The sequence below is a fragment of the Dryas octopetala genome, chromosome 8 (assembly GCF_963921425.1).
Source record: "Dryas octopetala chromosome 8, drDryOcto1.1, whole genome shotgun sequence".
Taxonomy (NCBI): domain Eukaryota; kingdom Viridiplantae; phylum Streptophyta; class Magnoliopsida; order Rosales; family Rosaceae; genus Dryas; species Dryas octopetala.
In genome coordinates, this window is record NC_141373.1 from 10,387,074 (window position 1) to 10,410,962 (window position 23,889).

The window sequence follows — 23,889 nt, forward strand, 5'->3', positions numbered from 1 at the left end:
CGACTAGTACGTGATCTTTATTTTCATTATGATTTCTGACAGTTAGTAAAAACGTTAATGAAAATATTTGATTCTGATTCATACTCATTCCGATTCATCTTTATTTCGTTCTAGTTTAATAAACATGCCCTTAATTCATTACTTCCATAGCTCCTTATGTACAAGTCGATCTCAATGGCTATTAATTTAATGAAAGCAGTACATATATTTCACCAAAAAAATAAAAGAAAGCAGCACAAAGCAAGGAGATATCCGATGGAGAAACGCACAAATGACAACATTTTGATATGGCAGTACACATACTACTTTCTAGCCTTGGTGGCCTTATGGCCCTTATGGCGGCGCCAGGCTGCTTGTATGTAAGCGGCTGCCGCATTCTGCAAGTGCTTGTACTGATCATCCGTTGGTTGGGAGATCTTTCTGAAATGCATCCAGAGAATATTATAGTATATGCTCTTCAAGTCGTTGGCCGTGAGATCAAAGGCCTCAACTTCTTTGATGGACTTAATAGTTTCAAGCGAGGTGGGCAAGGTGGGAGAGCATTTAAATTCTGATGCCCACCTTAGAACTTCTTCTCCAATGTGGTAATCACTTTTCCCTGCACCTTTCCCCACAGTAATTTCCTGCGTATTTGCATTTGATAATTTTGAAATGCTTATAGTGCCTTGCATGAAAAACACCACCCTATCAAGTCTTTTCCCCTCTTGAATAATATCGGTGTTCTCTGTATAGATCATTGGCTTAAGCTTTTCACAGATTACTTTCAGCTCTGGCATGTCCAAAGTTACGCCCAAAACTTCGCGTAGGATACGTACCTACAGTCCGTACATTTAAGAAAAATAAATAAAGACAAATAAATCCAAAATGAAACATCATTAATTGATTGTAATGTATACGGATAAGAAAAAATCATTGTTTATGACGATAACACTACGTAGCATATTGATATTGTATTACAAATCTACTCAAATTATAATACATGTATAATCATTAAAAATATGGTTAATTTAGATATCAATATAATACGTACTACTCTTTAAATATTTATGACTGTACACATGTTATAATTTTAATTTGCACTACATCGATCAACATACCACCTTTCCATTAAAAAAATTTGTCATTCAGATGGATTGTGAACTTGTTGTGAAGAAATATATTAATTAACTGTTGTTATATATGGCTTGTTTACTAATCTCTCAGAACTTCTGGATATTAGAGAGAGAGAGAGAGAGAGAGAGAGAGAGAGAGAGAGAGAGAGAGGAACTTACATTATTATTTACTGTAGCGAAGCATAAATGGTACTTGATATTGTTTGCAACTCTCAAGGGAACAATAGAGAGGATAGTCTCCAGATTAACAGCTCTTTTTTCTTTAACTAGTTTTTGTATGTTTCGCATGATCGCTCTCTTCAAATTCTTAGGGAGGCTATTTTTAGATAACCACACCTGTACCTCTAGATGCTTGCCTTTCGTCAGCTCTGTATGCTTCATTGAAAGCTGATTACGTATCTAATATTGCACAGTTAATTAGTAATTAAGTTGGTTAATTGCATCAGATAATATAAAAAAGCAGTAGGTTAATCCATCAGTACATTAGATAATGAGGCAAAAATAATATGTTACAAGTTCTTCAAGATTGAACTATATAATTAATTACAATCTAAACGTACCATCTAACAAATTAAAGACTATATATATCATATAATATTCAAAATTAGTTAAGAAATTACTTTTTGAGTTAGTCCAAGTGGTGAGGATATAGGTGGGATAACGGTTAGGATCGATTATGTTAGGTCCAAGCCAGATTTGATTTCCTCCAATGTAACTAAAAAAAAAATTACCTATGAAATTTCGGTTTTTAATTTTGAAGATGTTGATAAGGTAGAATGACCAAGAATTTTTCATACATATTATTCATTAAACGGTTTAACACAATATATAGTCACTATGCATTCATTAAGCCCAGGTGTTAGATTGGATTTTGATTTTAATCCTTTGACTTTACATACATACATGTATGCACATTATTATTTGTAGGTACATTACTAATTACACCCGAGTTTAATGAAAATTAGGTTTCATTTAAGGATGAAATTTGAATTTCTAAGAAGGGGTACTTAATTACTTCTCTGAATCTTCCATCTAAATACACAAATTAGTGAAGCGTGCTGAAAACAATTAATTTCTTATTATTGATTAGGTATAATAATATTCCTAAGATAAATGAATTATTTTTCTACAGAAAAAAAAAAAAAAAAAAAAAAGATTATTGATTAGGTAGTGAACTAGTGATAAGCAACAGGATATATCAGATGATTCATGCAGAAGATTTTCTCTGTTTGCCTAATTAATTTAATTTTGAGTACGTAGGAAGTAATTATGAAAGGAGAAGCTAATAAAATAAAATAAAATTATGAAAAAACTCAACACGAACCTCCATAATATCATTGACATATACTAAAAACAGTAATGCTACACTTACCACATTTTTATACCACAATTTCATACCATCTTACATGGCATTCATACATTGGACACTAAAAATTAAAAAATAAAACCTAAAAAAGAAAAAGGAAATACCTTTCCAGTAAAGTAATGACACATCATGTGGGATACAAATGTGGGAAAAAAAATATGGGACAACTAGCATTATTGTACTAAAAATAGTAGTATGCCGAGAAAAAATGTTAGAACCGCAAAGAGGTTTTCTGATGCATCGATACTGGTCTGGAGGTTTTGACCCAAAGAACTGCAAATATGAAAATGGAACAATATTATAAAAGATACAATATTCTTCTGACTTAATAAATTCGATGTGCTCTATCAGAGTGATTAAGAAAATTTTAGTTCAGTTGGGAAGATTTTAGGCTCATTCAGTCTTAAGTTTTATTGAGGAACTCATTTTTTATTTGGGAAGGAGGAAGTGCTTTGAGGAACTCATTGAGCCTTTAAGGAACTCATTGAGTCGTAAGGTCCTTCCAATCGTGATCATACCCAATAATTACTTTTATTAGGAAACATTCTTTTTTTAACTTGTTATTTTTCTTTTCATTATATTAAGTTCATTACTACATTGTGACTAAGCTTATCAACAGGCTTTCCTTGGTACAGATTGCAAATAACAACTCGAGAACACCTCATTCACAACATATATACCCTCTTTTTTTCACATACTAAATCCTAACCTTAAATTCTAAAATACCATTATTTTGAACATAATCACGATATCAATACAAAAATTATAAGCAGAATATACTACTTGCAAATTTTCTAAGAAACTCTTATAAGATAAAACGGATTATATGATACCTTAAATTTTGCAAACCCCACCAAAAACAATACAAGATCTTTTGTAGAACATCCGTTGATTCTGTTGAACTCGTGCCAAACTGAAGCGCATTAAGATATATACCAAAATCGAAGAGCGTTGTATTGGGTGGGTTTTTAGGGCATAAATCATTGAGAAGTGTTACATTTGTGAATGTACGGTTATCACAACGAAAAGCACTAGGCTCACACCAATTTTTACTTCGACATGCATATTTCCAGCAAATTATCTCTCGTTGAATAGCCAAAAAATACCAAAAAGCTCCGAGTACCTAAATGACCAATCAAACAATTAGATAAATCTTAAAATATATATGTATATATACATAAATGATCCCTTGCTCACCGGAGAGCGGGGAATTCCCCACTCACCTAACCACCCAACAATCTCAAAGCGGGGAATTCCATGATCGGGACCGTTCATTTCTTAAGTCCCTTCTTAAGGGTCGTCCCTGTACAAAATCAGCCAAATTCGTAATTGTTTGGTCTACCAAACTATGCAGACAAATACAGTTCGTCAGATAAGGGGTAAATGATGTTGACAGTAATATACTGGCTAAACAGTTTCCGGTTTGGCTAATTTTTTGTAAGGATGATCTTTGAATGATGTCCTACAATATGAATAGTTCCGATTATTAAAATTCGTTGCTGGATAATTAGGTGAGCGGAGAATTTCTCGCGCTCTATGGTGAGCGAGTGATCATTACTGTGTATATATATGTTATAAGAAATTTAAATTAGGTCCCTGAAATTCAAATTTTATTAGTTGAAAGATCAATTATTTTCCAGTTCTAAATGCGGTAAGACCAGAAAAGTCAACTACTAGGACATGTTGCATAATTAAAAATTAAAAATAAAAAAAGGAAACCACACGAGTCATTGGGTTGAAGTCGTTGGGAGATGTTAGTGTGAGGCTATATTCAATGGTTTGATTATTAATTTTAAGGATAATATTGTCTAACTTTTATTCCTAGCTTTAGGATTTATGGTTAGAGTATAGGATATAGTCTTTATAATATTATTTTTTTTACATTAAGATCTAACTAATTAAACATTTGAAACATTAATATAAAAGAAACTTTAAAATAAATAAAGAAAAGAATGAAACTTACATGACTAGCAAGAATGATCTGAAAGAAACTGAATATAACATGAACCCATACTCCAATCTGTCTGTCAAGTTTGTTCAATGATAGGTAGATACGAAGAACTCGTGGCACATATTGCAATATAACAAGAGAATTCAAAAACGTCCATGTATAAGATCCCGAGATTCTCATTTTTGAAAAGAAAGAGATAATGATGACCTGAATATATACATTACGCAACATTAATTTAAATCTAATTATATGTACCAAATAAAGATTGATATTGACATGTCCTAACTCCTAACAAATAAAGAGATTATAGGAAAACAAGTTATATATATTACTCGACAAAAGCTTCATTACCTGTGGAATGGGAAGCAGAGCTAAAATGTTAATAAGAATGTTTGACCACAAAGTCCTCGTAGACGTCACAGCTGCAAGTCTCATGCAAATTTGAAAGATAATGTCTACTATATAACAGATATCTGTGATCCATCGTAAAACAATAGCAGCTGTCTTTAACTCTTTGTCCAGCATAAAGCATTTGTTATCCTCATTGGTGATAGGAATGAAAAAAAACAAAGGATCAAGTGAGACAGCAAGCACACACGAAAGTGTAAATATAATTTTCCACATTGAAAAGATTCGTTTCCTTGTTGATGTCGATGTTGGCTCTTTAATGACTGATCTCCAATGGTCAATAATACTGAACAAGATGCCAAAAGAAACATATAAATTGCACCCATAAGAAAGAATAAACATTAGAGGAGGCTAAAGTAAAAAAAAATAAAAATAAAAAATAGAGGTAAAAAAAACTTGTTAAAGGTTGATAAAGAAAGTAAAAGGTTGACAAATGTCAAAATTCTTTCAGCAAAACAGTAAACCGTTACTTTTTTTTAACTTAATTGGGTACTAAATTACTAATATAAAGCAAAACCTTTTTTATTAAACCATAAATATTGATTTTTTTAGACCACCGATAAAAAAAAACCTTCATATTTAGGTTTGAAAATTGAAGTCCTAAAATCTAGAAACTAAACATTAAAGCTAAAACTTTAAATCCTAATCTAGCTTTGAAAAAACTTAGTCAAATAAAATAAACTATGACTATAACTTAGTCAAAAAATTATAATTCACATACAATCACAATTGAGTTTTTAAATAAATAAAAAATTATTTTGCCAAGCTATCGATCCATCAATACAAAGTGTTTCGGCTTGGTACGAAATATAAAATGACATACAGTTTGAATTATTAAAATAATAAAAAAATAATAATAATAATTTAGTATCTTAAATTGAGAATGGGCTTAAGCTAAAGAAACTACTTACCTCACTAGTCCGACCAGTGGCAAATAATTTTTTCGGGGCGACTCTACCGGGAGGTTATTCACAAGTACAGTTACTGCGGAGTCTCCCATGCCTATATATAAGTTCAGATTGTTGGCTCCTGCAAATTTGGGGGAACTCCAAGTTAGAGAGAGAGAGAGAGAGAGAGAGAGAGAGAGAGAGAGAGAGAGAGAGAGAGAGAGAGAGAGAGAGAGAGAGGAGGGACCTCAATGGTGTCAAACTAGCTAGGAGGCATTAATTTGGACAAAACAAAGACCGAGTGGCAGAAACTATATCTGGTAAGAACTGCAACGGAAATCTGCTATGAAGATGCACCAAATCCCCTTAGAAACTAAATCTGAGACTCTGAGAGTAAGGCACAACTGACTTACCATAGTTTGTAATACTTTGTAATTTTGTATTGACTATATGGGTCTTCTCGTTCCCAAGTCTTTCCATATAAATTTATCCTCTTCGGCCAAAACAAGCATCGACTTGGGAGGAGAGTAGGAGTAGGGTCACCAAAAAGCCCACCCGAAGCCTGATCTGCCCCAAAATTTGGGCCGGGCCGGGCCGGCCCGAATAGTCATTGGGCTAGGCTTGGACCATCCCCTTGAAGCCCACAGGCCGCCCGAAGTCCGCCTGCTTAGGCTTGGCCCAAAACCCATTTACACACAATATATCTTCAATAAAAAAATATAGAATTTTGGTTATGTTATGAATCGAACATAAGACCTTATGGAACAAATTTCAATTCCCAACCAACTGAGCTGACTAGTTTATTTGTCTAATTGGTGAATCATAACATATTTAATAGGTGTTTCGTTTGTATACTCTAATAAATTATTAATATGCTTAGTAAGTTATTATATAATACTATAATCATATAATGTTAGTAAATAGTAATAGTGTAAACTATATAATACTATAAATAATAAACTTTTAAAATTATATATAACATTACAAATTTACAACTATAGTTCTTAAAGTTATTATAATAAATTTTTATAATTCAACTATAATTAAAGTTATTAAACCACGATCGTTCATTAATTCAACGATCTGAACCGTTCATTTTATATGTTGATAGTCAAAGATCATCTTTACAAAAAATCGGCCAAATAGGAATTCATCTACCCGTTCGAATGTTCGATTATCAGTAGAAAAATTATGATCATTCATTAATTCGACCACCATTATGTCACTTTTTCATCTCCATTGAGCTAATTTTTTGCAAGGATTCTCTTTGAGCGGGAAACTAAAGTTTGAACGGTTTGGATCGTTGAAAACACAATCGACATATGAGTTTCTATATATAAATACACTTGAAGAGTATAATTCTAATAACTTTCCCGTTGAAACCTTGTTGTTTCCATAATTATGAAACCCACAACGTGATTTCAACAATCTGACCCGTTCATTTTCTATATTCATAGTCAAAGATCATCCTTACAAAAACTCGGCCAAATCGAAATTCATCTACCCATTCGATCATCATTAGAAAAACCACGACCGTTCATTAATTCGACCACCGTTATATCACTTTTACATCTCTGATTGAGCTAATTTTTTGCACGAATTATCTTTGAGTGATGAACTAAAATTTGAACAGTTCGGATCGTTGAAAACACAATTGCATCGTTTGTTTATAAAAATATATAATAAAACATATTTACATTTATGTTTTATTATAGTTGTAATATTGTATATAATTTTAAAAGTTTATTATTTATGGTATTACACTATTACTAACATAATAGTATTATATAATAACTTAATAAGCATATTAATAATTTATTGAAGTAAACAAACGAAAGAGTTATTAAATATGTTATGATTCACAAACTTGAAAAATAAACTAGTCAGCTCAGTTGGTTGAGAGTTGAAGTTTGTTATGTGAGGTCTCATATTCAAATCACAACATAGCCAAAATCTTATATTTTTTTATTGAAAATATATATATGTGTCTAAATAGGCTTTGGGCCCATTCTGAGTTGCCGGTTCGAGCCTAGCCCTCCAAGCCCGCAAGCCAAAGCCCAATGGGCGGGCCTTGGGCTTGTGTATTAAAGCCCAGCCTGGCCCGAAAGCCCTATTGGGCTCCTATAATTCAAGCCCGAGCCTGGTGAGCTGGGCCCGACCCATTGCCAACCCCTAAGTAGGAGACTCTCTCAAGTCTCAACAACTTCCTACGGCCCTACACCAATTATTTATTTACTGCATCATTTGAAACACATAATTAACGCAGAGAAATGTAATCTATCTTATTATTTCTACCTTCTCTTCCAACCTATTCATTTATTATTCTTATTATACAACGTAGTCTAATAATCGGAATTATTCATTTGTTAGACTATTAGTTGAACATAGAAAAATAAGAAATTGAAAGATTTCGTTGAAATTGTTCGTTCGGAAATTTCCCTATACGTCCTAGTATAAGACCGAATCCCAGAAAGACTAAAAGAAAATCATGTATTGGTCCAGGCAAATCCATTATATGTAAAATAAGTCTCGGTAGGACATGTATTTTTATTACTATGAAATTCATAAATGAAATAGTTAATGGTGGGGTTACCATTATCCTTTTTGTAGTGACGAATCTTGTACGTATCATTGGGAAGTGCATTAACATAAATACGGTAGTAAGAAGAAGTAATACAAAAGTGCGTAAAATATAAAAGCAAGTCAAAGTGGATTGTCCCACACTAGCACTTCCGCGTAATAACTCTACCAGGGGCGACTAGAAACAACATCTCTTATCTCAATGACACCAAAAGTATATTAAATGAATGGAATTTGGATATGGATGGAATATAATGAAATAGAGCCGCTTTGAGGTTCGCTATGAAATGAGGCATGGAGCGGAGCCAATACGAAGAAGTTCTGGGGGTTATAAAGGAAATAGGCTGGTTCGTTTGAAGAAGATTCTATGATCAAACCCAATCACTATTCTTTAAATATCACCTCTGCAAAAATTATCTAAATCGAAAATCGTTTGATTATGTAACTGTGATCAAATAAACTAACAATTTTAGTAACAAGTTTGATTCATTGTTTATTTGATAATTGTGACATGACCAAACAATTTTTAATTTAGTTAATTGTTTACAGAAATAATCTTTAGAGAAAATGAATTGTTCCTAATATAAAATTACAATGCAGAATAAGAATAATAAAGAAGAAGATCAGAAAAGAAAGTAGATAGCATTTCTCATAACATAAGAAAATCCAATATCAAGCATGTAGTACTGATTGACATGCACTCACTATAAACTTTTCAACACTACAAAATAAGGGATCAAAAATATATAATTAATTTGAGAATAACTTACTTGAAACGGGGATCTGGTATCCCCCTCTCTCTATTTCTCTCATCTTTTTTTTTTCTCTCTCCCCCTTTCTCTCTCTCTCCTCTCATTCTGCTCTCTTTCTCTTACTACCGTTACACAAGCCTGCCCCTATCACAGAGGCAAGCAAGTTATTCTCAATTAATTAACACCTACGGATACTTACCAATTTCTAATGAGTGTTCTATAATGAGTGGTCTAACGCTTCTCCGTTAAGGAGCATCCAAACACTCATTCAGGGTCGGTCCAAACATTTGAAAGGCCCTAGGCGGGCTCCTTTATATGTATTTACACATAATATTTATGAAAATAGCTACACAATTTTTTTCTTTTAAAATCGGATGTTATTAATTGGTAAACTTTTTAAAAGATTAATAAATAGCTCAAATTACAAATATACAATATTAATAGAGAAGTAAATTACAATGGTAAGTAAAAGAAAAAAAATAAAAATAAAAACTAGTCAATTTCATTCCCATGGTAGAAAATAAACTTTTTCTTACTCTTGTTGCTGAATGAGAATTTAAGTACAAAAAAAGGCTCTATTGAATGGCATTCACAGAGGCTTTAGAGCTTTTTTCTAAAAGCTACTACAGAAAGGGCTTTATGAAGTGAGAGGTCTTTTCTCACCAAAAAGAGTGAGATCTTTTCTCTCACCAAAAAGAGTGAGGTCTTCCGGTCTCTGTCCAAAAGGTGGTGCAAGGCAAAAGCCTTTTCCGCCTTTCCTGCAGATGCCTGCATTTTTTGAAAAGAAAAGAAGAAAAAATATAATAATTTCACTTATTAAATAAGGGACTCTTTTATCATAACGTGCATTAACTTTCACCCAAATATCAATTTGGTCCAATTTAAAAATCTGAAATTACAGTCCTATAAATAATTCAAACACTCATTTTACATGTTTCAATAAAACTAAAGGAAAAAATTTATCAAAAGGACTTAAATCTTGGATAAGGTCCATTGATTTTAAATATCAAATTTTAATAACTTTTTAGTTTAGATATCAAAATTTAATAACATTTCAGATTAGATACTAGTTGAAAAATTAAACAAAATAATAAAATAAAAGATATTATAATTCAAAAATATTACATCACATGCCATTATAATAAAAAAAATAAAAAAAAATTACATCACAAAAATTACATTAATTTATACTATATTGTATTAAAATTTAAAAAAAAAAAATCAATCCAGTCATGTCTTGGTAAGTTGAAAGAAACAACTCCTACCACTGTAATAGATATTTTGAGTAAAAGTATTGTTTTAATCTCTATTTATACTATATTGTAGTACAATTTTTCTAAACAAAATTCAATTCAATAACAACTTAAATGTGACTGTCTCACAATTTAGCTATGACTGTCGTTCAGTCACAACTAAATTTGAAGTTGTGAGTTTCGTATAGTTACAACTAAATTTGAAATTAAGACTACATTAGTCAACTTTCAAAACAATATAAAAGCCTCAAAGGCAATTTTGTCAAAACCTTATAAATTTTAACTAACACCCATCAGATATGAGCCAAAAGACAAAACTGTCAAATGGAAATGCCCAAAACAAAGGGGTCAACATGTTTGTGACATAATCTAAAAAACTACATTTAAATTTGGTAGTCCAATTGAAACATTATATGGTTTTTATATTATTCTAAGAAATTGTTAGAATTTTCTATTTAATCCTAATTTTCTATTTTTGGATATCGTGTAATTTCATAATATGAATTTTTTTTGTATCATTATATGATATAATTTTTTTTTTTTATTTAGAAGGGGAGAATCGAACTTAAGTGCAGAGAGCAAACTCTATAGCCTTTCCAACTGAGCTGCCCACCAACTGCGATATAATTTTCATTTTGCGTCAATCTGATTTATTTTTATTTTCAATAAAAATAAAGGAAAAAATTTATCAAAAGGACTTAAATTTTGGATAAGGTCCATTGATTTTAAATATCAAATTTTAATAACTCTTTAGTTTAGATACCAAAATTTAATAACATTTTAGATTAGGTACTAGTTGAAAAGTCAAACAAAATAATAAAGTAAAATATATTAGAATTCACAAATATTACATCACATGCCACTACAATAAAAAAATAAAAAATAAAATTACATCACAAATATTACATTAATTTATACTATATTGTATTAAAATTTAAAAAAAAAAATCAATCCAGGCATAACTTAATTGTGATTGTCTCATAATTTAGTTGTGACTGTCTTGGTAAGTTGAAAGAAACAACTCTCACAACTATAATAGGTATTATTTTGAGTAAAAGTATTGTTTTAACCTCTATTTATATTATATTGTAGTACAATTTTTCTGAAAAAAATTCAATTCAGTAACAATTTAACTGTGACCGTCTCACAATTTAGCTATAACTATCGTTCGGTCACAATTAAATTTGAAGTTGTGAGTCTCGTACAGTCACAACTAAATCTAAAGTTGAGATTACATTAGTCAACTTTCAAGACAATATAAAAGCCTCAAAGATAATTTTGTCAAAACCTTATAAATTTTAACTAACACCCATAAAATGTGGGCCAAAGAACAAAATTGTCAAATGGAAAGACTCAAAACAAAGAGGTCAACATGTTTGTGACATAATCTAAAAACTACATTTAAATTTGGTAGTTCAATTGAAATATTATATGGTTTTCATGATATTATAAAAAATTATTAGGATTTGGTATTTAATCTTAATTTTCTATTTTGGATATCGTGTAATTTCATAATATGAATTTTATTTTGGATCATTATATGATATAATTTTATTTTCTATTTTTTTATTTAGAGGGGGGAATCGAACTTAAGTGCAGAGGGGCAAACTCTATAGCCTTTCCAACTGAGTTGCCCACCAACTGTGATATAATTTTCATTTTGCGTCAATTTGGCTTATTTTGTCATCTATGTTACATAATTCATCAAAAAAAGATCACGTGTCACACACAAAATGACTTAAGGGTTGAGGTGGAATGATGTTTTGATCCTTAAAGAAGATCAAGTACCTACCACATGATTTTCAAAAATTTAAAAAAAAAATGTACTTAGTCAATTAAATTGTCAAGTGAATGAAATTTATTATAAGAGAGTCATATGATAATTTTACAATCATATAAACCCTGAAATGCCCTTTGCTAAATAAAATCATTAAAAAAAGAAAGGTCATTTAAAAATTAGCAAATTACAAATAAATCAATAAAACATTTAAAAATTTCATAATAGTCAAAATATAATTTAGGTTTTCATAATAGTCACATACATATATTTGTTAATTACATAATAGTCAATGGGCCCAACCTAATTTGGGTGACCTGATGCTATTTCTAGTGTTAAATTACTATCATGCCCTTTAAAAATATTTTAACTCATTTTTAAAAATTGTGATTGTCACACACTCACCAAGTCTAAAAATGACAAATATATCAATGATATAATGGATATTTTCATCCATGGTCAAAATTGACAAATTTGTTGATTTGTCCTTATTTGAAAAGTTTTTTAAAATACAAGAGCATGGCAGAATCGAAATAATCAAGACCAAAGTGGAAAACGGTCCAAACTACCATGAACCAAAATCGTAACTTGTTGAAAGAACCTAATAACATAAATACCCCTGCAGAGCTAAGTGATTATTTCTTCTGCCAACTTAGACAAAGTACGTTTTGTTTATCCGTGGTTAAAAAGTTTTTAAAACATAGTACATAGCAAATTGAAACCACATTAACGAAAGTGAAAGATAAATCTAACAATAACAAATAATTCAAATGACATGGACCAAAACCATAATTTGACCCTATGTGAATTGCAAGCAAGAGAAAAGTTAAACTTTAGGGTTCAATGACAGGTTCCCTATTGATTTTGTATAATGGTCCAGAAATTATTCAGAAATCAAACTGTTACTGAGAAAAAAAAAAAAAAAAAAGGCACAAGAGAGCTTGTGAATACAATGATACTTCTTCTACTACTGTTTGGGTTGTTCAACTTGCACTGTCTCAAACACCCAATTTCCATAACATAGTTGTGGGTTATGGCAGAGCAGTATAGACATGTTAGGGAATATGCTACCTTAGACCAAATTGCATTTCCACAAGGTTCCTGGTGGTGATATCACTTCGTTGCCAAAAGTTATATATAATAGTAGAAAACATTGATTGGCAAAGGTTTCAGTATATTAACAATGAGGAATTGATGGCCACTTGATTACAATGGGATATTAGTCCCAACTCAAGGACAAGCAAAACAAACACATTTCTCCACATTTGCAAAACTAAAGTACAAGCAAAGCTAACTCCGATCCAATTAAAATGCCCAATCCTTGTTACAAAATTGTACCACAAATTCATCTAGATTGTCTTTGCAACTTGAGGTAGAGATTTAAGAAGGGACGGTGATGGCCTCCGCAAATTGTGATTGAGAAGGATCATGTGTGTCAAGAGAGTCAAAGCCCCAGCTTGATGTGCCGTGCCAAGCTCAACAGGCACATATGACAAAAGTGTAGATATCCCCAGTGTGACCTGTAGCATTAACACATAGTAATTATATCGAGAAACTTAAGTTTAAATCAACTTGATCATACTAATTAAATTAATAGCAAAGGGAAACCATGTTTCTAGATATAAGAAGACAAAAAATGAATGGACAATTGGAAAGCATTTATACCTGAAGGCCAGCCATGCCAACAGTAGCTCCAATCAAAGATCGAACTGCAGGATGTATGTCAAACTTCTTTGTTGACCACCACAAAGCGCCAATTGAAAATAAAGTTGCAGTTGCAAGGATCCGATGGTCGAGCTACAGACAGGGAAATATAGATGTGAAGCTATGAATTATAAAATGCTAATAACTATACCTTTCATCTTCAAGAAGCCAATAGTTTAAGACATATGAATTCAATAATTTTAGAAAGCATAGTCACCTAAAGAAAATATAAGCTCAGAGGCTAAATTATTTGCCCAAAAGTAATGATTTGAAAATTAATGAATTCAACAGTTTTGTTAGCGAAGGAAAAACTTGAAATAATACCTCTTCCCAATTGTTCACTTCTTTTTATTGTAATATTTGAACTTTTATTATTATTATAAAAAGCAACCTTAGTGCTAACATATAGCAATGTTAAGATTCTAAACGCTAGAATATAATCTTTGGTCAGTGAAGATACCTGCACAGTAGATGTATTCTCAAAGACGTTCCGGATTAGTGGCTTCATGTCAAAAACATCCTCGGGGATCCATGTGTCCCCCATCTTTGGAAAAGTATTATAAGCATGCCCCTGGAAATCCACATATAAGCATATTTATAATAAATCACTCAGCAAAAATCACATATCATCCATTTAGTTCATTGTAAAAGGCAAGAAACAAATCGTGAATTACATACAGCATCATTTCCTGCAACAAATGCTCCTGAGATAGCAGTAATTCCGACAAGTAAGCTTACAGGAAGAGCAAGTCTCTTCACTTTTGCTGCCCCATGAACCCAAGCTACTGATTCAGCAGGTGGCTCAGGCATGACAACAGAAAGACCAGTCCATAAAAGGCCACAGTATATAGCAAAGGCTGAAGTAAGATGAGCTGCGAGACGGTATGGGCTTACTCTTGGCTGAGCATATTCAGATGCTGGCTCCTGTGGGAAACGAAATTATTTCAAACACCCATAAAAGTTTTTAGATTCAATCCAAACCACCACAAAGGAAACCGTATCTAACCTCTAAACCACTTTTAACCATCCACCAGCCAATTAGACCCTGCCCAGCACCAAGGCCAAAAAGAGCAGCAAGTCTCAGTCCAAGTTGTAAGGTAATATATCCCTTACGAAGAAAATATGAGAATGGCAAAGCAAACATAATACCCAGTGCCCTTCCCCACATACGATGTGCATATTCCATCCAATAGATAAATTTGAAATCTTCAATACTCATCCCTCGGTTTACACTGCAAGAGATCAAAAACCAGGTAACATCATGAAGGTCCAAAAGAACTTCAACTCCCATAAGAAGCAACATAGTAACATCAATAACCCTACAACTGTCTAACAGAATAAAAAAGGCTATATAGATACATGAACATTAAAATTATCATCACTAAAATAGTCCTTCAAAGCACATATTTTCTGCTTTTCTGCCAACTAGCAAGGGATTGCATGTGTAAGCAAACTTAAGCCATTTTTCTGGAAGGCTTCTAATGTAATTTCAAGTTTAGAGACAAGTTTACTGTAGCACTACTATCTACATAAGGCTTAAAATGCAAACTAAAATTATTGCTACAAATATGCACAGTGCAATTTGGATTTTGCACTTACCGCTTATACTCAGGGGACTGCTTGTACTTCTCAAACTCAACCAACCAGTCCTCATCTGAGAGAGGAGGGAGCCCCCCAGTAAATTTCCAATCAGTCATTGAAAGACCAGACCGTGTTAATCGTGTAATGCCACCAAGAATAACCATACTAAACACCCATGCAGCAGAGCCAAAAAGCCAAATTCCAACCGCTTTCTGAGCACGAGGTCCTCCATTTACAAGAAGCTTCAATCCCTCCTTGTTTTTGATGCCTACAGAAGCCACAGTGGACATATTCCTTATAGATGGTACATAGTTACCCTGAAAACAGCATAAGAATTTCCTTTTTATTTATTATGTTTACAAAATATTCCATCCTAACAAAGTGTGTGTTTGGATGTTTGCATGAAGTTAAATTGCAAAAATTTGTTTTTGCTACATTTTATGCATGCATTCATCGTAGATAATGGAGTTACTTTAAAAAACTGACAGTCAAACTAAAAAATAAATAAAAAATAAATAAAATAAATAAAAAATAAAAGAGTAAAAGCCATAGTTTCCTGGCGCTACTCCAATATAATTCAGTGGTCTCATCCTAGTCAGCAGCTATTATTTTTTCATTTTTCCACCCTTCAAATACTCTGTTTAATATAATATGCATCCTCATTAGAATTTATTCCTACCCTAGAAAACTGCAATCCAGGGTTGTCAATCCAAAACATGGTAGACATTCATCACACCACATTAACATAAACGTGAGCACTCTAGATTGTTATATATTATGAATTTTCCTTTTTACTTTATTGAAGCTATAATCATATTTATTCCAAATATAAAGCACTTCTGTAGCATTTCAATTTTTAGTTAAGCAACAAGCATTATAAAGCTTGACTATATGGTTCCATGTTCTTTGGTTCTTGTTCCTCTTCCATGTACCACTAAAACCCACATTCTAGTCAATACATACACACACATAAATGGGGTCTTTTGTGTGATTGTGTCCCAACAATGAAGTCATAGCAATGTAGACATTCAATTACTGTCATGCAATGATCAATAACTCACAACAAATATCCTTAACCAAACCCAGAAAACATAGACAACCAAAACCCATGTTATGGTATTATTACTCATTGATTTCAAGATTTTATAATTACAATCAAAGCATTTCCTCATTCGTTACAGCTACCGACATAATATTCCAAATGCATTCATTCACAGCCAAATCTCAAAATCCTTGATTAAAAGAATTTGATTATCAGAAAATCTACTGCCCAAAATAAAATTCTACAGCTGAAATGGACTGCAAAGCTTGTCCCAATTCCGAAACTTTTCTAATCCCACATTCCAAATTCACCATCGAAAATCTGAAGCACCAAATCTAAAGTTCTTCAAATTTATTTTCCTAATAAAAACAAAAAGAGAGAGAGAAATTAAGGAACCTTAGACAAAGATCGAAAGCCATCCAAGCATTTCCTTGTGACGCCCGTAGAGAATAATCTAGCTGACTCCTCGTTTAAAACTCTAGACGACGTCGTTCCCCTCAGATTGTACAGAGCCTTGGCATTGTTCTTCACAAACAACGCCACCACTCGGCTCCGAAACATCTCCCTCTGCACTCAGAAGTGTAAACTGATGAGGGTTTAGCAGCGGTTTTGGTAGTTGCTAGTCCGCGGCTTATTATGTTATGTGCGTTCTTGGAGTAGCAAACGACACCGTGTCTTGGGAGGTCTTTTTTTTGGCCACTGTGTCTTGGGAGGTCTTTAAGCTGTCGAACACGTACTCTATCTTAAAACCACATACGACGACTTCATTAAGAATTTAAGCAACTATTCATAACCCAAAAAAAAAAAATTTCATTCCCAATCTGATGGGCAAGTAATATATGAGTCATATGACAGTTGCTTATTAGTTGTGAATAAATTAGGTTGAAATTGAATTTACATAAAAACAAATAAAATTCTTCCACATTAATTACGATCTAAATAATTTGAATAATTTTTAACAACAGTGTCTCTTACATTATTGATTTGTTAAATTCTAAATTAATGTGAAAATCAAGAATATAAACTCCCACACTTCGTTTGGTTTGCACATTCTTTTTCAATAAAAGAGATCAGTCACTCAACCTATTGTAGTACTAAACAGTCTAAACTCATTTGTTCACCATTTCTTACCACTTGAGGTAACCCTTGTTATAACACTAATACACTATTGACAATATGTTACATTTCTCATGCCTACAAAATTATACTAAACAAACTTAAAATAAGCCCTATTCAATAAAAAAATAAGAACAAGTAGAAAATGGAGAAAAGAAATTTGCACTACAGTTGCAACACTCGCAAAAATTACTACATTGCAGAGTAGATCATTGCAAAGTCGATTATTGCCGCTATTTAAAGAAAAACGGAGACGCGTGCCCGTTGGTGTACTTTTGTCCTTATATGTTAATATAAAATGAATACTTATTTTTGAGAATTTTTAAAAATTATTAAGGGATTTTCAAGAGTTATATAATAGTAAATGACTCATAAGTTTACACTACACATGTTAGCGTAATATTAACCGGTCTAATATTTGCAATGCTAAAAAGATTCATCTTAATTTTACAAATGATAAAGAAGTCAACGCCGAGTGTTTGGCAACACATGTAATTTTTCTTCACTTGGAAGCATTGTCACTATTGAATTTAGGGTGGATGTGACTTCTTATTTTGGTTTATTAATTTTTGTCATATTTACGTGAAAAAATAATATATCTATAAATATTATTTTTACTAGATATATTATTTTTTCGTGATAAAATTAATTGTTATTGTCGGACAATTAATGATACAATTAATGATAATGATGTAAAAAAAAAAAAGATGCTCAGAGCTTCGACCTATGAGGTCCTTATTGTTTTTAAGTTTTGAAAAATAAAAACTCTATAATAAATAATGATATTATTAAAAATGCTGAACAAATTTTTATTTCTTATTAATTGCACAAATCAAATATTGGAATGAAAATAAAAATTTCATTAAAAAATGAAATGAAAATGGTCCATTCTTATCTCCCGGAATGGGGATAGAAATGATATTACCTACCAATCCACTATGGGAATTGGGAATCGGGAATCATAAAGAACTTCAGCTTAGGGGGGTGTACAGTGTACTATACTCCCATCTCATCATGACATTTCCTGCAAGCCACTTACAAAAAATGTACCATATAAGCAAAGCAACGACTTGAGTGGCCACACACGAGACAAGACAGTCAAGTTGGTGAATCCAACATTTTTTTTTTGGGTCGAAGAATTCAACATTAATAGTAGTTAAGCCGTTAAGGAAGAGACCTCACCAAGCTCATTGGGTCCCAATCCCAAATGTGGAAAGTTCAGTCAACACTCTTTGGAAATGCTTTCGGCTTTCCCCATTTCCCACGGCCTCTACTGTACTGTAGACCCAGTTCTTCTCCATCACATTTATCTCCACCTCTCTCTGAGACTCCCAGCTGAAAGACAAACAAATCATGCATGTATCTAACAATCCACCACTATTTAATTGTGCAATGTGAATGCTCTGACTGTCCCACTAGTGGAGCAGGTTACTAGTGTGAAGTACTGTTGTCAATTGTCCCACCAACAACAGCAACAACACAAAGGCTACAGCCTACAACCCCAAAAAATTTATAAGTCAAGAGGTGTGTGTGTGTGTCTTTTGGCATTGCCAATTTCAGGACTCACTCTCACATGGCTTCTCCTGCTGGGATTATTGGCACCCTTTTTCTTCTTCTTACCCTAAAACAATCTTGGTTCCTTCTCTCTCTTGCTTCCACAAATGTGAGTCTTTACTGATTATGTGATTTGTTCTTGAATGGTTACCATATGATCAATTTCATTTTCTGGGTTTTTTTTTTGTTTTTTGTTCTCACTTTCTGGTTCTTGGTCTTGGCAGGTTTATATTGTGTATATGGGAGAAAGACAATATGGAGAGCCTGAGCTGGTTTCTGAGTCTCACCACCAGATTCTATCATATATATTTGAAAGGTTCGCTCTAAGCTCCTCTTTGTTAGCTTCTAATGTATAATCTATGCAATAAGAGTAATTTTTTTTATTAATATGTGATTGAGTTTAACTAAAACCAGCAAAAGAAGACAACTTAATGTTGTATTTTTATGTTAGGAACATAAATTTGCCCAAATTGCAAATGATTCTGTATGTTCTTACTGAGAGAAGAGATTCAATTCCTGTATATGTATGAAGTTTAATATATTCAACCAACTCCCTAGACCTATTTGGAAGCATTTTGTGCTTTAAATTTCCCATTTTCCAATTTCAAGCTAGAAATTTAAACTTACCATTGTCCCCGGTTGTGAATGATGGCTTTGACAGGAAAGGCATGAAAACTCCCTTCACCGAAACTTGTGACATGTGCATGTATGCTGCTGTGTAGCATGCTAATTTAGTATGCTTGGGCATGGTATTTTTATCTGCAATATCACAAGCATAGAGTGCATTCTGTTATTCATTTAATTACTTGTAGGCCTGTAACATGAAACATCATCTGGAAAGCACTTTTTAACAGGACATGGTTAGAGCAATTATAAGAAAGTAACAACTCTAGATTAAAAATTCACAGCAAAGAAGCCGCCAAGGAATCAATTCTGTACAGCTACAAGCATGGATTTTCAGGGTTCGCTGCTGTCCTAACTCGGCCTCAAGCCAAGCTTATTGCAGGTGTTACAATGTTGGTGAACTATAAACTATGTTTTTTGCTTTTTCTTTTTGAGTCAGACTTGTTCTTTGCCAAAAAGTACTTGTAGTTAATATTTTCTTTTCCATTAAACTCAATGCAGATTTCCCTGGAGTTGTTCATGTCTTTACAAACAGAGTTCTTAATTTGCATACGACTGGAAGTTGGAATTTCCTGCAATTAAACTCTCATACTAGAAATGGAATTCTATCAAGGAGTCAATCCGGCACTGGGTCTATTATTGGAGTCATGGACACTGGTCAGCGTTTGGAAATTCAGTACAAGCTTACATAAGTGTTTGAGATCAAGTTTAAATTTTGCTCGTCTTTTCATTTTGTTACTCAGGAATTTGGCCTGAGTCTGAAAGCTTCAAAGATGAGGGTATGGGAGACGTTCCATCTCGTTGGAGAGGAATATGTCAAGAAGGAGAAAAATTCAATCGCTCCCATTGTAACAGGTTAATTGATTTCACATTCATATAAGTTGTTCTGTGGTTAATTATTTCCTAATTTGATAACTGTAGTCAACAACTGTTGTGTTCCCACTGATATATAGTCCCTCACTACAACATCATTCATTTAATATTAATTTTGCTGTCAATATTTGTGATGTCTACTCTCGAACCATATTTGATATCGATAGTCTCAAGCATCATCTTTAATACTTATTCTATCCTTATGATGTGATAATTTTGGCAGGAAAATAATTGGTGCACGGTGGTACGTTAAAGGATACGAAGCTGAATTTGGGAAGCTAAATACAAGCGACGGGTTTGAATTTCTATCTCCCCGAGATGCTGCAGGACATGGTACTCATACCTCATCTACCGCAGCTGGTGGTTTAATCGAAAATGCAAGCTTTATGGGACTAGCTGCAGGATTGGCAAGAGGGGGTGCTCCATCAGCTCGGTTAGCTATCTACAAAGTCTGTTGGGCTACTGGTGGCTGCAGCTCAGCAGACCTACTTGCCGCATTTGATGATGCAATCTTTGATGGTGTGGATGTGCTGTCAGTATCTCTTGGTTCTTCGCCTCCACTTGCTACTTATGTGGAAGATGTTGTGTCCATTGGCTCTTTCCACGCTGTAGCCAAAGGAATCTCCGTTGTAAGCTCTGCTGGAAATTCCGGTCCATACCCTCAAACTATCATAAATTCTGCTCCTTGGATTTTCACTGTTGCAGCAAGCACTATTGATAGGGCTTTTCCTACTGTAATTACCTTGGGAAACAACCAAACTATAGTGGTACATCTTCACTTCCTTCTTTCAACCATGAAAATTTGTTATGTTCCAAGTTTGAAACTGAACCGTAAAATTATGCTCTCCATGCTTCGACTTGTTTATGAATTTCCGTCTAAATGTTTTAGTTGGTAATATCAATTCATGTCTATAACTTACATAGAAGTAAAAATGAAATTTATTTTTCTCATACAGGGTCAGGCTTTGTATACAGGGATGGATATGAGCAAGTTTTACCCTCTTGTATATGGAGCAGACATTGCATCTATTGATGCAGACGAAGACAGTGCTGGGTATGAGTCCTATGACAACCTTTTCTCTACTTATTTTGAATGTGAATTCTACATGAACATCCTAGCCCACATTAGAGAATGCACATCTTAATGTTCTGCACTTTTAACAGAACCTGTGACTCGGGAACTCTGAACGATACTTTAGCAAGTGGAAAGGTGATTCTTTGTTTCCAATCTCGATCGCAGAGGTCATCTACTACTGCAATGAGAACTGTAATGAGCGCAAGGGGAGCTGGTCTCATTTTTGCTCAGTTTCCCAGCAAGGATGTTTCTTTGTCCTCGGGTAGTTTACCTTGTGTCCAAGTTGACTTTGCAATTGGCACATATCTGCTCACATACATTGGGGCAGCCAGGTATTTTCTAGTATGGGTAACTTTTCTTCATGCAGAACCTTCACTGCTTGGAAATAAAAATATAGAGTGCATCATGGTGTTCTTGTTTTAATTCCTGTCACTCCTTGTCAGTGTCACTCCTCTTAGAAGAAATAATTGCATTTCCCTATATAATTTACATCCTTTGTCAATTTCCATCTCCATTGTCAAGCACCATGTGTGTTGTAAGCATATGCATTCTTCATTGCATCCACTTTGAAAGAGAATAGATGCATAGGAGTCCTAACTACCTTCTTTTGTCTTAAAAATAATAAATTAACTGTGTGACTTTAATTTGAGAAGAACCAAGAAAATGCCCTTATAGAATGACTATGCCACAGAAACCCCGTAGTCAAGTTCAATCTGACAAAAACACATGTGGGACAGCAGATATCCCCAGAAGTGGCATTCTTCTCTTCCCGGGGTCCCAATTCTCTCTCACCTTCCATACTGAAGGTACTGAAACTATGATATATTTTTCATTGATTGTGCTTAAGATTTCATGATTAACACATTCGAATGTGTTGTGTTATGCAGCCGGATATTGCTGCTCCCGGTGTAAATATATTAGCCTCATGGTCCCCTTCTTATTCCCTATTAGAATTGACCCAAAATCAACCATCTCCGGAAATCTTCAAAATTGAATCAGGAACTTCCATGTCTTGTCCCCATATATCTGGCATTGTGGCTCTTCTTAAAGCCATCCATCCAACATGGAGTCCTGCTGCAATAAAGTCTGCCTTGGTCACAACAGGTGAAAAAGTAGATTTCATGGCATTTTAGTCCATTCAAGACATTTAAGGCCCCGTTTGATATTCTTTCCGAAAAACTGTTTTTGTTTTCGTCAATGGTATTTATGGATGAAATAAGAAAGAAAACTTTTGAAAACTAGGATACCAAACACAACCAAAATTTCTTAGACAATTGATTGCCTTCTCTTTACAGCTTCTCTAGAAGATGAGTATGGTCAAAGTATTGAGGCTGAGGGAGCTCCTCACAAGAAGGCTGATCCATTTGACTATGGTGGTGGTCATGTCAATCCCAACAAAGCCATAGCTCCCGGTCTAATATACGACATAGAATTCTCTGATTACATCCGTTTCCTTTGCTCCATGGGTTACAACAACACAGCCATCAGCTTAATGGCTAGGACTAGCATCACATGCCGTAAATCAACCAACTTCATTGTAAATCTTAACCTGCCTTCTATCACCATTCATGAGCTGAAGCAGTGTATGACAGTATCAAGAACCGTCACAAATGTAGGTCCGGTTAATTCCATCTACACTGCTCGTGTACAAACGCCTGCTGGCGTGTCTGTCAGAGTTACACCATCAAGTTTGTCATTTAATTCTACTGTAAAGAAGCTGGTGTTCAAGGTTACATTTTGTCCCCTGATAAGAGTTCAAGGAAGATTCTCTTTTGGAAATCTGTTCTGGGAAGATGGTTTGCATGTAGTGAGGATACCACTAACGGTTCGAACTGTCCTTAATGATTTTTATGCAGACACATGAGTCCATGATCATGTTTATTGGACCGAATTTAATTGTAATTATAAGTGTATCACTATGACTCAATGATTTATGGTTATGTACGTATCCTCTGTTGCTGCATTCCTCAAAGTCTGTTGTTTGAATCCTTCATCTCTGCTATATATATCTTTTAATCATCATAATTTTCTTGTTTATAAAATTTTGCTAATTTTTCCCACATCCTTTCTTTTTCTCTCTTCCTTTCACTATTTCTCTCTTTGTTTTTCTCTCACAAAGAAATAGGGCAATGAGAGAAAGAGGATGTCAATTTTGCAAATGCATGCATTCACGGTCACAACAAAGTCTGCCCTGGTCACAACAGGTCAAAAAGTTCTACTCAAAAATTGTTTTC

At 33.5% G+C, this 23,889-nt stretch overlaps 3 protein-coding genes across 3 annotated transcripts; 1 reads left to right on the forward strand and 2 right to left on the reverse strand.

The window, feature by feature from the left end:
- Positions 1-217: 217 nt before the first annotated feature.
- On the reverse strand, positions 218-6,152 carry LOC147277086 (cyclic nucleotide-gated ion channel 1-like). Its single transcript, XM_086255783.1, has 9 exons — positions 5,972-6,152; positions 5,749-5,866; positions 4,781-5,123; positions 4,442-4,636; positions 3,312-3,601; positions 2,658-2,751; positions 2,437-2,457; positions 1,272-1,511; positions 218-815 (listed from the first exon to the last, which is right to left on the reverse strand). Exons 2-9 carry the CDS (start codon positions 5,835-5,837, stop codon positions 303-305), a joined length of 1,785 nt encoding a protein of 594 aa, XP_086111909.1. The 5' UTR covers positions 5,838-5,866; positions 5,972-6,152; the 3' UTR covers positions 218-302.
- A 7,085-nt stretch (positions 6,153-13,237) lies between these two features.
- Positions 13,238-17,059, reverse strand: LOC147277087 (heme A synthase COX15-like). Its single transcript, XM_086254426.1, has 7 exons — positions 16,810-17,059; positions 15,390-15,688; positions 14,797-15,022; positions 14,469-14,714; positions 14,251-14,361; positions 13,752-13,883; positions 13,238-13,606 (listed from the first exon to the last, which is right to left on the reverse strand). Exons 1-7 carry the CDS (start codon positions 16,972-16,974, stop codon positions 13,436-13,438), a joined length of 1,350 nt encoding a protein of 449 aa, XP_086110552.1. The 5' UTR covers positions 16,975-17,059; the 3' UTR covers positions 13,238-13,435.
- A 1,701-nt stretch (positions 17,060-18,760) lies between these two features.
- On the forward strand, positions 18,761-23,664 carry LOC147277088 (subtilisin-like protease SBT3.6). Its single transcript, XM_086253779.1, has 11 exons — positions 18,761-19,192; positions 19,308-19,399; positions 19,992-20,089; positions 20,209-20,364; positions 20,451-20,562; positions 20,804-21,347; positions 21,537-21,634; positions 21,745-21,987; positions 22,347-22,461; positions 22,543-22,759; positions 22,951-23,664. Exons 1-11 carry the CDS (start codon positions 19,103-19,105, stop codon positions 23,517-23,519), a joined length of 2,334 nt encoding a protein of 777 aa, XP_086109905.1. The 5' UTR covers positions 18,761-19,102; the 3' UTR covers positions 23,520-23,664.
- The last annotated feature ends 225 nt before the right edge of the window (positions 23,665-23,889 follow it).

Coding starts and splice junctions, on each gene's coding strand:
- LOC147277087 (XM_086254426.1), bottom strand. CDS start 16,974: ATGTTTCGGAGCCGAGTGGTGGCGTTGTTTGTGAAGAACAATGCCAAG. Junction 15,689..16,809: donor GCTTTCGATCTTTGTCTAAG/GTTCCTTAATTT, acceptor TGCTGTTTTCAG/GGTAACTATGTACCATCTAT. Junction 15,023..15,389: donor CAGTCCCCTGAGTATAAGCG/GTAAGTGCAAAA, acceptor GATCTCTTGCAG/TGTAAACCGAGGGATGAGTA.
- LOC147277086 (XM_086255783.1), bottom strand. CDS start 5,837: ATGGGAGACTCCGCAGTAACTGTACTTGTGAATAACCTCCCGGTAGAG. Junction 2,752..3,311: donor TGGGGTTTGCAAAATTTAAG/GTATCATATAAT, acceptor TCATATTTGCAG/TTCTTTGGGTCAAAACCTCC. Junction 1,512..2,436: donor ATGTCAATGATATTATGGAG/GTTCGTGTTGAG, acceptor GTGCAATATTAG/ATACGTAATCAGCTTTCAAT.
- LOC147277088 (XM_086253779.1), top strand. CDS start 19,103: ATGGCTTCTCCTGCTGGGATTATTGGCACCCTTTTTCTTCTTCTTACC. Junction 19,400..19,991: donor CTATCATATATATTTGAAAG/GTTCGCTCTAAG, acceptor AAAAATTCACAG/CAAAGAAGCCGCCAAGGAAT. Junction 20,090..20,208: donor TCAAGCCAAGCTTATTGCAG/GTGTTACAATGT, acceptor AACTCAATGCAG/ATTTCCCTGGAGTTGTTCAT.